A 12727-nucleotide genomic window follows, 5' to 3' on the forward strand; every position below is an offset into this window, starting at 1 on the left:
GCTTTGATATCATCGGCGGCCTCGTCGCACTCAAACCATCCCATTCCAGCACATTTGCTATCTATAGCCCTCCACCATGATCAAAGGTAGCTGCGCTTGCGGGCGCATCCAGTATCAAACCCAGGCCCAACCTCTGTCCGTCGATGCCTGCCACTGCGGCACTTGCCAGAAGGCGGGCGGCCCCTTCTTGGGATTTGCAGACTTTCCAGTCTCGGAGCTGCAGTGGACTCATCAGCCACCAGACATGTGGACGCGCAGTGAGATTGCAGATCGAGGGTACTGCAATGTCTGCGGCTCGAGTTTGTCGATGCAGTACCGGTTTCAGGATGTGATTGGGATAACGTTAGGGACGATCCAGGCAGGGACGTCTCTGCCTCGATTGGGAACGCACATCTTCTTGAAGGAAAAGGCGCCGTGGTTTGTCCTTCCAGACGACGGTGCACAGAGATGGGACGAATTCCCTCCCGAATTCCAGCAGAAGCTGGATCAATGGAACCAGGGGCGGCGGAAGTCCGAACGTCCAGAGTAGTGATGCTTGACAAGAGAGAAGGGGCGCTATCGTCTTTGAGCGGGCTGGTCAACAATGACAGTATCAGCAGAGGCAAAGAAAGATGAATGAGCTATGCAGTGTGATGGATGAGCAAACTTGGCGGACGGAATGACTGCGGGAACAAACGCAAGGCTTTGCACACTGCGCTGAAGACTACAACACCGGTGCTGCGTTTTGAGTGAATGCTTTCTTTCTACCTCACCTACCCTCACTTGGACTTCATTTGCGCTGGACTTTCACCCACTTCCACTACCTCTCTCTACCCATACCTCCACCTTGAAATACTATCGCGATCATCCTTCCTTCGCGGACAATCTCCTACCTTCATACACGCAGAGCATCATTCATCCGGAAAGTGCCCAACGATGCCAGAGGGTCTGCCAAAAGCGCCGTTCCTGGCGCCCACGCAGCCAAAGCACTTCCGATCTTCGTCAAGCATGGCCTTGTCAAGACTTCGTGCACAACCTCAATCGCAAGTCTGGAACGCCTCTGGCTCTCGCCACGCCAGCAATCCCATTGTTCGCAGCCCTCTCCAGCAGTCGTTCCCGGCGTATCCAAACCCAGGATCAGAGGAAGACACAACCTTCGATCAGGTCATGCAAGAGACGCCGTCCCGTCGCAGCCGTCGCAGTGAACAAGGAACTCGTCCGCGAGGCGAATCACGATCCTCATCTGTCCCGATCATCGTCCGCCCTCTCGAAGACGCCGCGCAGTCTGACGCTGGTGCCCAGCTGCAAGCTGGCAGCCGACCTTACTCACGCGCTTTTTCACCGATCCCCCGAACCCGAGGCCGCGCGAACGAGACCATCACCAATGCCAACGCCAATCCTCTGAACCCAAACGCGAAACGCTCCGTCAAACACCTTACATGCTTTTGGTGGTGGGAAAAGGGCGAATGCCGCTTCTCCGAGGAAGAATGTCTCTACGCACACCATGATACAGGTCATTACACTCTTGCTCCACGCCAGGTCATTCCTGGAGAACCAGCCAAAGCCGGCAAATCGCTCGAGCGTGCCCTCAACAAACTCGCAATCGTCAATCGATCCTCTGCTTCCTTGTCGTCGCTTGCAACCGCCAATGCTTACAATCACGGTCACGGCCATGGCCCAGCACACATCACTACCACCAACAATGCATCTGACGCCAATCCTCGCCCAGCAACACCTCATGACAATGGGGTTGCACGCAGCCGGTCCAACACCCCCTCGCCACTAGAAATCGGACAGGCGCATGCCCAGGCTCAAGCCGAAGCGACCCAACAGCTCAAAACTGACAATGACTTTCTCCGCAGCCTGGTCCAGGAAACTCAACGCGAGAAGCGCGCTCTCGTCGACACCATCGAGGTCCTTCAGAACGACAAGAATCAGCTCCAATCCCGAATCGAGGCCATGTCCAACGAGCGCGGCAACCTACTGTACGAGCGAGATGTCTTACAAGCCACGATCAAGAAATTGCAATTCGCCAACACTGCCAATACTTCAACTGCCAGCAGCAACAATACTAACACTAACGCCAGTACCATGTCCCTGCGCTCTCCTTCTACCGGCACTGGAGGCTTCGGTCTGGGCTTGAGCCAGCAGAGTCCATGGGGCGCCATTGGGAGCCGTCGTCCGAGTCCTGCGGAGAATAGATGTACTGGCATGCAGCAGGCTCAGCGATCGGCCAGCGATGGAGCTGCGGATTTCAAGAATGTGAATATGTTGAACAACAATCATCCCCTGAACAATAGCACCAACAATGCTGGTGGCTTCATGGATAACCATCGACTACGTTCATACACACCACCAGGAGCGCCAGCTTTGAACCCAGCGGCAAAGCCTTACACGAGTGAAACCACGGCCGACGAAGACGACCAGCTCGACAACGACCTCAGCTCCTTCGACACCGGCAATGAATTCGAAGGCGAGAATTTGAAGAGCGTCTTGAGAAGCCTTGGACCCAGCTTTTAGGGCAATGCATTACTACAGCAAGTCGGATGTCTGCCGACGACCGGCCCAGTTCAATTGTCTTGAGACGATCAACGCCTTCCTCTGATCACCCGGCGATATCCTGGAAAGCGATGGACAAGAGGCATTCACAATGTGGACGGAGGCACTGACGGTCGGGAGGATTACATCTCACCTCAAGACAAGGCGAAACCGAAGAAAGACGTTGCATGCGCGCGAAAATTGTAAGGTTCATGGCAAACCATTCCAGTTCGCGTGGCTTGTTACCCCTGCTTTTCTTTACTGCTTTTCTTTACTGCTTTTCCGCACAAACTCCTGTTGACCAGCGCGACAGCCATAATACTTCCTACGGCTTCAGTGTTGTTCGACAATGGCGACATGAAAACTGCATCCACAACGAAGTACTGGTATCGGGTTCGATGAATAGCGTTGATCCATAGCTCCATGCCCCCCTGACAACTACAGCGATCAGACTGGCCGAGGAGCTAAACTTTGCTGGACGGCTATACAATGGGGGGATTTTTGTTGTGAGCTTGGATAGAGACCTCAATAGTGATTCTATCCTGCAAAATTCATTCTCTGCTGGCGTGATGTTTGCAACTGCAGTGTCTCTGTGCATGATAACAAAAGCTTTAGATCTAAAACGTGCTTTGCGCCAACCGACTCGCCGCGTTCCTAGCATCGACGCGATCATCTCCTTCATCCTCTTGGACGCGCTCCAAGCTTGCGCTTCCTGTTGCACTTCGAGGGCGGCCACGTAGTGATCCATCACCATTGGCAGGGGTGTCGTCTACCTCTGGGATACCCCCGGCGCCGAAGCTTCCACTCAGGCTGCGAGTCATGGCCTCTCTGCTCCTAGGAACGCCACTCCATGCGTCACCTTTGGAGCTTTGGCTGCTGGCCAGACTGACTCGGCGGATCGTAGGATGGTTTTCACGCCCTAACCTGCTCAGCCCGCCTGATGCGTCGATGGCTCGAATATCGGGCCTGACCGATTCCAGCGTTGCCAAAGTTCGGCGTTCAGCTTCGATCTGGCGTAGGACGTATTCCCGGAGAGAAAACAAAAACTCGCTGGAGGTTCGCTCAAACCATCTACGCTTTTCAAGCAGCAAGTTCGCAGTAACCCGCTGCGTTTTAGACCGGAGATAGTTCTCCTGGCTGATGGCTTCGTCGAGTGCCGAGATGGCCTCATCGACCTTGTCCCGGCGGACATTAGAGCTGCTCTTCAATCGCTGGACTGCAGTCTCTTTGCTCCGCCGGGATGCCTCGGCTTGAAGCAGCTCACGTAATAGAATATGTCTATTGGTCAAGGTCTCTTTCACGATGAAGGCATCGGAAGAGTGGTAAGCAAGGGAGTCACCCAAAGTGGTAGCTTCAGCAGTCCCCTGCGCCGCATGGTAATCACCACACGTCTGTATGATACGGCCGAGTTTGCGGTATGCTGTAGCGAGACCGGGATGGGTCTCCTGGACATGCATTTGGCCCATTTTCTCGCCAAGAGCGGACTCTGAAAGACCAAGAGCTGTTGCTGGTTAGCAGTAGGCATGGCAAACATAGTCAAATACGTACCTCTCCTAGCTTTGACAACCTTCTCCAGCTTCTGGCTCGTGTCCAAGGTGCCCAAATAAAAGAGCTTGACGATTGGTCGAGAGAGCTGCAGCTCCGGAGTGTCGTCCGGAGGAGGCGCAAATTGCTTCAACACCTTGCGTCTTACACCCGTAGCGGGCTGTTTCATCCTCACTACAGGCGAATAACCAAAATCGCTCTCGACGAAGAATACCATCTCCTCGTCACGCATAAGAACATCGTTACTGCAAACCACATTCAACCATCTCTGAATGTTCGCCTTGATCCTGGCTTCATCTTCATCGGTCCCTGCACCTGCGGAGGTGATGCTGGGAGGCACAGCAGGCACCAGTGCTTCTGGGTTAGACGAGATCAAGTGATCCGCGAGTTTAATGAACTCCGAGTGCGTCCGACGGACATCGCGGAATTGGGTGGTTCGGAACTTGGGTAGATTTGTCTGCGACGACCGTCAGCAGGTGGTTTGAGCGGAGATATGGGAAGTAGAGCTTACATAAACGTCGAACCTGATGACCGGGTCTTTACGCCCTGTTCTCTCCAGAGCAGTCACCTTGGCCTGTAGTTTATACTGCGGCACCGGTCTCTGCTGTTGCGTGCCATGATATCTGGCCGCTCCGGCTCGTTGTTGCGATTGCCCAGTGTATGGTTGGTGAGCTGCAGATGCCTGATTATCCTGCTGGGTGTTCGGGTATGTCTGCGATTGTTCAGGGGACTCTTGGCCTGACTGAGCTTGTGGCGTGTCTGCTGCCGGCGTCGCTGCGGATTCATTGGGCTGGGAGAGGTAAGGACTGTCTGGGATACTGTCTTGCGATTGATTGTAAGAATGTCCTTGACCTGGAGCGGGGGATTCTGGTGACTCGGCTGCGGGAGCAGGGAAACTTCGATCCGCCCGTGGTGATGCTGAGCCCCAAGGTGACGGCCCCTGAAGAGCATCGGCTTCGCTAGAGACCACAGAGTAATCCATCGTGGAAGGACAGTTGCAGCAGGGACCTGTAAGGGATGGGTCGGCGAGCGAGGTCGACTATGCGGAGAGATGGCGCATGCCTAGGGGTGTTGGTGTAGTCTGGAGGATGTCGGGGAGGACGCTCGGCGACAGGTGTTGTCGTTTGCAAGGAACGTAAGAGAGATTGCGCTGCAGGAGGGAGCCTCTGTCCGTGATATAACACCTACCTAGCTAAGGTATGTAGCTAGAAGTATTGGAGGTTTGGATGCTCAACACAGCAATAACACCAGCCTTCCACTTCCACCGCAGGTCGAACGAGACGGAGACGCAGTCGCTTGCTCCAGCCTTGGCGGTTTATAGGGATGCTCCTCCGTATTACTTACCTATTCGAGATGTCGGCTGTCAGACGAGTCGTTAACCCTACGTCTGGCTGCGATGATGCCCGGTCAGACAACAAACATATCTGACCACCAAAATACCGCATCGACGTCGCCATCATGATTTTGCTATATCAACTTTTCATCTTCACAAATACCTGTTGAACGACTCAGTCACTCATTTATTCTTTCTTCGCATTTGAGCATTGATCTTCAGAATTGGCAGGTCCTTCGAAGTCTTGGGTATTATTGAAAAAGTTCGGCTTCTTGGGGGGATGGTAGTCGTTCATGGTCGGGCGTTTTCACTCTCCACTCCAATCGTCCGTTTAATATCAATTCAGTCCCGCTCCACGCTGCGGACTCATGCATCTCTACGCGGATTATGTTCGTCATGCCGACTCTCTGCAGTTGCGGTTGCAACCGCGCCCACGAAGAGCTCCGATGGATCACGAATCAGGAACATCGGCATCATAGCACATATCGATGCTGGCAAGACCACCACCACTGAGCGTATGCTCTACTACAGCGGTCATACTCGACGGATTGGGGACGTCGATGACGGCTCTACTGTCACCGACTTCCTACCTGCCGAGCGTGCCAGAGGAATCACTATCCAATCCGCCGCAATCACCTTCGAATGGCCCCCAGCGCTAGCAGGACTGCAGTCAACCCCTGAAGACATTGGCGGAGACACTTCTGAGACGCAGCCTCGGTCGCGGTTTACCCACAACATCAATCTAATCGATACACCTGGACATGCCGACTTTACTTTTGAAGTACGACGGTCGTTGCGAATCTTAGATGGCGCGGTTTGCATTCTTGACGGGGTCGCGGGCGTCGAGGCACAGACCGAACAGGTGTGGGCTCAAGCTGCTGAATGGAATATCCCTAGGATAGTTTATATTAACAAACTAGATCGCGATGGCGCTGCTTTTGGACGAACTGTTCGTGAGATCGGCTCACGCTTGGGCGGCTGGCCCGCTGTCTGTCAGATCCCGTGGTTCGAGGGTGGGAAAGGTCGCTTTACCGGGGTTGGCGACGTCATCAACCTGGAAGGACTTTTGTATGAGAACGGCGGGGACGGAAAAGAAATCAAGCGCTATCGACTTTCTCAGCTGGAGCAGGAGTATCCAGATATGGCCCAAGAACTGCGCAGTGCCAGAGCAGCCTTGGTCGAGCTCCTGAGCGAACACGACGATCAGCTGGTCGAGGCATTCTTCGAAGCAGAGGAGGATCATTTGAACATTACGCCCTCTCAGTTGCTGGACAGTCTGAGACGTTGTCTTCTGGCTCCTCATAGCACGATCATTCCCGTCTTCGCCGGGGCCAGTTTCCGCAACATTGGCGTTCAGCCACTGTTGGATGCTGTCACAAACCTGTTGCCGAGTCCTCTTGAACGCCCAGACCCCGACGTCAGTGTCGGTTCTAGCTCAGGAGGATTGTCGCAATTGATCCGAGGTGACCTGGAGTTTCGAAAAGACACAAACACAGCAGCCAAGCTCAAAAAGAAAGGGCAAACTTCCGACCCCCTAGCCATCGGCAATGCTCTGCAGGGCTGTGCTTTGGCTTTCAAAGTGGTCAACGACCCACGTAAGGGTGTGCTGGTCTATATTCGAGTGTATTCGGGCTCGATAGACCGCAATGGCCTGCTCTATAACACCAACCTTCAGAGCTCGGAGCGCGCCACCACGTTACTACGCATGTACGCCAATGAATCTGTGCCTGTACAAGCCCTGCACGCTGGCGAGATCGGGGTCATTGCTGGTTCGAAATATGCTCGAACAGGGGATACTCTGATCTCATACTCCGGGAACAAAGCCACCCCACCAGAGCCATTGAACAAGTTACAGCTGAGACCCATCAAAGTGCCTCCTCCCGTCTTTTTCGCAGCACTCGAGCCCAACAGCCTACGAGAGGAGAAGGACATGCATGAGAAGCTGGCGTTACTGCTCCGAGAAGACCCAAGTCTGCAAGTATCCCAGGACGAAGATACGGGCCAGACTCAAATCAGTGGCATGGGCGAGTTGCATCTTGAAATCGCTGCCGACAGACTCGTGAACGACCTCAAAGCCAAAGCGCGAATGGGAAAGATCGCCATCGGCTATCGGGAGACCTTGCCTGAAGCATCTATGTCCGTCACAAAAGTCCTGGAGGGTGAGCGGGCAGCTACAAAAGGAAAAGCGGGGTGTACGGCCCTGGTCGAACCCCTACCAGACGATGAGGATACTTCCTTGACTGTTCCGGATGATGCCTTCAGCTATGAACAAGATGGAAACCTGGTGGTGGTTGAGACGCCAACGCTGGACGAAAAAGGAAGACCGCTAACATCGGACGACGTGGCCTTACCCGCCAACCTAACAGTTCCGGAGATTCAAACGGCGTATCTCAACGGGGCACTTGCAGCATTGAGCCGTGGTCCATCCTATTCATTTCCGTTGCGCAACACCAAAGTCACGCTCACGCTACGTCCGGAAGAGCACATCTTTGGGTCCGAGACAACGTACGCATCTCTCACCGCCGCAGCCCGGCTTGCCACAAACGCCGCATTCAGAGATGCTACCAAAAACACAGCAAGTATTTTGATGGAACCGGTGATGAACGTCGACATCAGTGTCGACGAGGCTAGTCTGGGAAATGTCATTCAGGATATTTCCTCCAGTCGTGGTGGCCAGATCGTTTCTCTTGGAGACCATGAGGACGGAGCTTCCGCATCGGATAATAGTACGAAAAGAATCGATGTGAGCAAGATCTATGCTCCCAAGGATCCATTCGAGTCAGGATCCTCTCGCTCAGGGGAGGACCATCACCGGCTGAACTTGCAGCGAACCGTCAAAGCAAGAGTGCCCCTCAAGGAGATGGTAGGGTATCTGAAGCATTTGCGCAGTATGACAGGGGGGCGAGGGACGTTCGTCATGAGCGTAGACCGATTCGAGAAGATTACAGGACCACGGGAGAAGGCAGTCATCCAGGAACTGCTTGGTGGCTTTGTATAAAAGAGTTTGTCGTGGCAGATGTCAGTTGAGGACCTTGCGGTAGTAGTGGAGTGGCCAGGGGGTTTGTTTCCTCGAGTGGTCAACGCTCAACAGCGACATATTGTAGTTTTATTGCCTCGAGGACCACGAATAACATCATCCAACTCTATTTACACTTATTTTTACACAAGAGATACACAATTCTACATTCCACTACATTTTCCGTCTCTTCCTTCGTTCATCTATAGACTCGAGCTGCCATTAGCACGCGCCCGCAGACATGAATTCCTGAGGGAACACTGAGCGAGCGGCCTTAACACCACGAACACCTGCGCGTGCGCCCCTCACCACCACCAAACATCTGGAAGAAAGAGACTGTCCTCAAGATGGCTTCCAAGGCCATGTGGGAAGTCGACCCGGAGACAAGGAGCAAGGTGAACTTCTGCCCGCAAGAACACTCGCCTGGTCTGCAATCCAGTCTGACTCGAGTCGTGTGTAGCTCGCGCAACTAGGGAAGAAAGAAGGCGCAGGGAACGACCGCTGCTGCGACTGCGGTGCGCCGTCACCACAATGGGTACGTGCTATGAGCGGAAGAACCATCTTACGCTCCCTATCCTATCCCGTTGTAATGTGCCATTCGTTCTGACTCTGTGGGTGATGGTTGTCCGCAGGCTTCTCCCAAGTTCTCGACCTTCATCTGTCTACAATGCGCCGGCGTGCACCGCGGGCTAGGCGTGCACGTGTCGTTTGTGCGCTCGATTTCGATGGACGCATTCAAGCAGAACGAGATCCTGCGCATGCAATACGGCGGCAACAAGGCGTGGCAGGACTTCTACACCAAGAACGCGGCGATCCCCTTTGACGAAGCGACGATCAAAGAACGCTACGACAGCGAGATCGGGGAGGAGTGGAAAGAGCGGCTCACGGCACAAGTGGAAGACAGGGAATTCGACAAGGCTGCCTTCCTGAAGGAAAGACAGGCCATCCTGCAGAAACAGGCGAGTCGCTCGGCCACGCCGGCCGGCGCAGTCAGGAACAACAGCGTCGCTAGTGGCGGTAGTCGCACATCCTCCCCAGCGCCGGGCAAGCCCCGGATCACAGCGGAGCAAAAGGCCCAAAATGAAGCGTATTTCTCCAGGATGGGCGAGGCCAATGCTACGAGGCCTGAACATCTACCGCCCAGTCAGGGCGGGAAATATGCTGGCTTCGGCAGTGCGCCGTCGGAGCCGCAGCAGTCGCAGGGCGGCGGGGCGCTGCCCAGCGCCGACGAGTTCTCCAAGGACCCTGTGGCGGCTTTGACAAAGGGCTTTGGCTGGCTCAGTGCCGCCGTCGGCAAGCAGGCCAAGGTCGTGAATGAGGCTTATATCCAGCCTACGGCGAAGAATGTAAGTTCCTGTCATGTCATGTCATGTCATTGTCTTCTCCGTCCCGTGGCCTAGTCGAAAAGTAAAAAAGTACCTGTTCTAATCATCTTCACGGGGCGTTTCCAGCTTGCCTCGACAGATTTTGCCGCCCAAGCTCGCCAAGCTGCTCTCGCAGCAGGCTCGGGTCTCCAGAGTGGCACGAAGGGTGTGGCCGAGTCGTTCAACAAGTTCATAGAAGGACAGGACGAAAGGGCCAGCGCGGCCGCATCCGCGAGGCAGGCCGAGCCTGAGCGCAAGGACTTCTGGGATGCCTTTGGTGTGTCTTCGGAGCCCCCCAAGGCCAGCTCCAGCATTGGCACCAGTGCGATGAAGAAGACGCCGCTCGCAAACCCGCCCAAGAAGAACAAGGAGGATGGCTGGGGCGATGACTGGTAGAAGAGGCCGCCATGACACTCGGAAGCGCAACAGCCGTAAAGACAATGATTTCCAACGGCGAGCGCCCGGATAGCAGCGTCATCACAGGATGTCATATATGGCGAGGCTCCAACGGCAACATTCCCGGATTGACCGTCGGCAGCGTTGAGCATACAGCGTGGCCGCACTGATTGCCGATGGCTCTGGTCTTTCCCCTGGCCGCGAGACGGTCAAGAACCGAGAAACAGGATTTCGCAATAACGGCAAAGCCAGATGCTAGCTGATCCGCTTGTCGGTCTGACTAGGAGAACAGCAAGAATGACAAAAACAACAATGGGATGTGTACTTGGAGGATCGTTTTTTGCATCAGCCTTTGGTAATATATACACTCAGTCTTGGGGAAGAATGACCCTAGCTGGAGATCTGAAGAAGACTCTCAAGCAAGCTCCAGATGTCAAGTTTCATAACTGCACTCATACACATATTTCCGCCCAAGCTGAAGTAAAATGAACGGTCTGTGTGACATTGCATCAGGTCACCTTGTCGCAAAGGCTGTTTGTTTCCCTGGAAGTCCATAGACATCATCTCGCCATACCACCGCGCCATGAATCACCTCCTCTCCCTCTGAAACCGCCCCTGGGACGACCCCCAACCAAACGGTCCTGCCCTCGTCGTCCGTAACCAAACTCCGGCCCTTTGTCGACCCATTCCTCCCTTCCTTTGTACTGTTCGAAGCTGTATCTTTTCATCCCTTCGTCTCCGCTGCGACCCAAATTAGCATATCCGACACGAAGATTGCGGAACATGTCCAATCTCTCTGCAGCCACTGATTCCGGGACAGGCTTGTAATACAATTTCGGCTTGGTGGTCGTGTATTGGAACAGCTCATCCAGCGCCTTGAAGCCTCTGCCTGTGGATTCTGCATTTTTGGGGCCGGTAGGAGGTTGGCGTACACGATCACGCTCACGCTCACGATCTCTGTCTCGATCTTGACCAAGCTCGCGAGGAACAAATGCTGCACGATCCGGATGAACACCTGCAGGAAGTGGTTCGGGTCCTGGTCTATCGATCGACGTTGACATCCTAGAGCTGCGGCTGGGCGCCAGAGGGTGCTGGGGCTTGTTGGCGTCAACTTCTTGCAAGACTGCTTCGACCCCATCATCGCGATCTTCGTACACGACCTCAAATCGCCGGCCACCGCCACCTCGACCTCCGAAGCCACCACCTGTTTCTTGGTCGATCCACGACTGGACTTTTTCGTCGGGAACGAAGTCGACGAAAAGGGGCTCGCGCATGCTTTCGTTGGGATAGCGGATGTCGTGCATGGCGGAGCGGACTCGAGATGCGGCTGCAACAGACGTGAACGAGATAAAGGCATGGGTGCGGATGCTGTCAAGATAGAACAGCGTGATCGGATCAGAGTTGTCGGTAGAAGAGCGCGATTTTGCTGATGATGCAACGTGGCTCCGGAGTGAAGGGATGTGAAGTGGGCGCTTGAAATTGCGGATGTAGATGCTCGACGTGGCTGGATGTATCGCAGGAGGAACATCTCGATCTTCAGAAGGGCTTCTGGATCTGCGCGGTGATTCCGGAAGTCGCTTGCGTTCCTCAGGGGTGGTGTCTTGCGCTTGCTGCAGAGATTCCGTGGTCATGGTCATATCCTCTCCCGGCTGTTCAACGATGACTTCTGCTGGAGGACCTCCATTCGTGGCCTCGCCTCGAATCTGTTTTGCACTCTCGGTCGCTGACTTCATTTGCTCCAGTTCAGAGAGTTGTTCCACAGTCACATCTTCTCCATCCATACTCAGTCTGGCTTTTTTGCGCGCGACATCTTCTTCCGACGGGACTGGTGTTGCGCTTCGTTTCCTTCGTTTTCTTTCCTCGTCTGCTAGATCACTAGATTGAGCAGAGTCCAGCAAAGGTTGGTGGGCCGGGTCAGCGGATGGTTGCAAGGCGGTCTTCTGGCCAGGGCTAGCTGGTTCAGCAACCGCCGCTGGCTCTCGCTCGATCCCATCATCCGTGCCCGCATCTTGTTTCGTATTTAGATTGGCTGCGTCTGTTTCATTTTTGGTTTCCTTGGTCTGCTTCTCAAGCTCTTCGGATTCCGGAACAAGAGGAACATCCTTCTGACCTCCAGAGTCCGCTGAGATCTGCTCCTTTGTCTCAAGCTCTTGCGCGGAGGAAGAAGCCGGTTGTATGTCTTGAGGTTGTTGATCTTCCTGTCGCAACTCTTGTGGCTTGTCATCCTCTACATCATGCGGTCCCTGGGGCTTCTGCTCAGTCTCGTCCGAAGAGGGTAAGGCTCCGTCGTGCTCCTTTCTGTTGTCGCCGTTTGGTTGTGCCGGGGCTTGTTCTTCTGCGCCTGCATCCTCGGCGTCGTCACTCACAGATTCTGGCTGTGCCGAATTCTGCGCCTCGTGCTCTTCCAATTTATCGATATATTGTTGCTTCAATTTGAGACCGGTAAGGGGAATCCCGCGTGCCTTGAGTTCATCCTTCAGGTCCGTGACCTTCAATTTGCTCCAATCCGTCATGCTGGAAGACCTGCGAGGCACAGATGATAATTGGGGTTTCTAG

General features: G+C 54.4%; 6 protein-coding genes across 6 annotated transcripts; 4 read left to right on the top strand and 2 right to left on the bottom strand.

The window, feature by feature from the left end:
- Window positions 1-76: 76 nt before the first annotated feature.
- Window positions 77-529, top strand: A1O1_04143 (uncharacterized protein; the record flags this gene model as incomplete). The annotated part of the gene is made up of 1 exon (XM_007725040.1): window positions 77-529. The coding sequence occupies one exon, from the start codon at window positions 77-79 to the stop codon at window positions 527-529; it is 453 nt and encodes a 150-aa protein (XP_007723230.1).
- A 386-nt stretch (window positions 530-915) lies between these two features.
- On the top strand, window positions 916-2499 carry A1O1_04144 (uncharacterized protein; the record flags this gene model as incomplete). Its single annotated transcript, XM_007725041.1, has 1 exon — window positions 916-2499. The coding sequence occupies one exon, from the start codon at window positions 916-918 to the stop codon at window positions 2497-2499; it is 1584 nt and encodes a 527-aa protein (XP_007723231.1).
- A 635-nt stretch (window positions 2500-3134) lies between these two features.
- On the bottom strand, window positions 3135-5044 carry A1O1_04145 (uncharacterized protein; the record flags this gene model as incomplete). The annotated part of the gene is made up of 3 exons (XM_007725042.1): window positions 3135-4018; window positions 4066-4519; window positions 4574-5044. The coding sequence occupies 3 exons, from the start codon at window positions 5042-5044 to the stop codon at window positions 3135-3137; spliced, it is 1809 nt and encodes a 602-aa protein (XP_007723232.1).
- Window positions 5045-5912: 868 nt separating this feature from the next.
- A1O1_04146 (ribosome-releasing factor 2, mitochondrial) lies at window positions 5913-8393 on the top strand (the record flags this gene model as incomplete). Its single annotated transcript, XM_007725043.1, has 1 exon — window positions 5913-8393. One exon carries the CDS (start codon window positions 5913-5915, stop codon window positions 8391-8393), a length of 2481 nt encoding a protein of 826 aa, XP_007723233.1.
- Window positions 8394-8758: 365 nt separating this feature from the next.
- Window positions 8759-10171, top strand: A1O1_04147 (uncharacterized protein; the record flags this gene model as incomplete). Its single annotated transcript, XM_007725044.1, has 4 exons — window positions 8759-8806; window positions 8872-8946; window positions 9044-9757; window positions 9863-10171. The coding sequence occupies 4 exons, from the start codon at window positions 8759-8761 to the stop codon at window positions 10169-10171; spliced, it is 1146 nt and encodes a 381-aa protein (XP_007723234.1).
- A 560-nt stretch (window positions 10172-10731) lies between these two features.
- On the bottom strand, window positions 10732-12684 carry A1O1_04148 (uncharacterized protein; the record flags this gene model as incomplete). The annotated part of the gene is made up of 1 exon (XM_007725045.1): window positions 10732-12684. One exon carries the CDS (start codon window positions 12682-12684, stop codon window positions 10732-10734), a length of 1953 nt encoding a protein of 650 aa, XP_007723235.1.
- Window positions 12685-12727: the final 43 nt, after the last annotated feature.

Source organism: Capronia coronata (assembly GCF_000585585.1).
Source record: "Capronia coronata CBS 617.96 chromosome Unknown acBCG-supercont1.3, whole genome shotgun sequence".
Lineage (NCBI taxonomy): Eukaryota > Fungi > Ascomycota > Eurotiomycetes > Chaetothyriales > Herpotrichiellaceae > Capronia > Capronia coronata.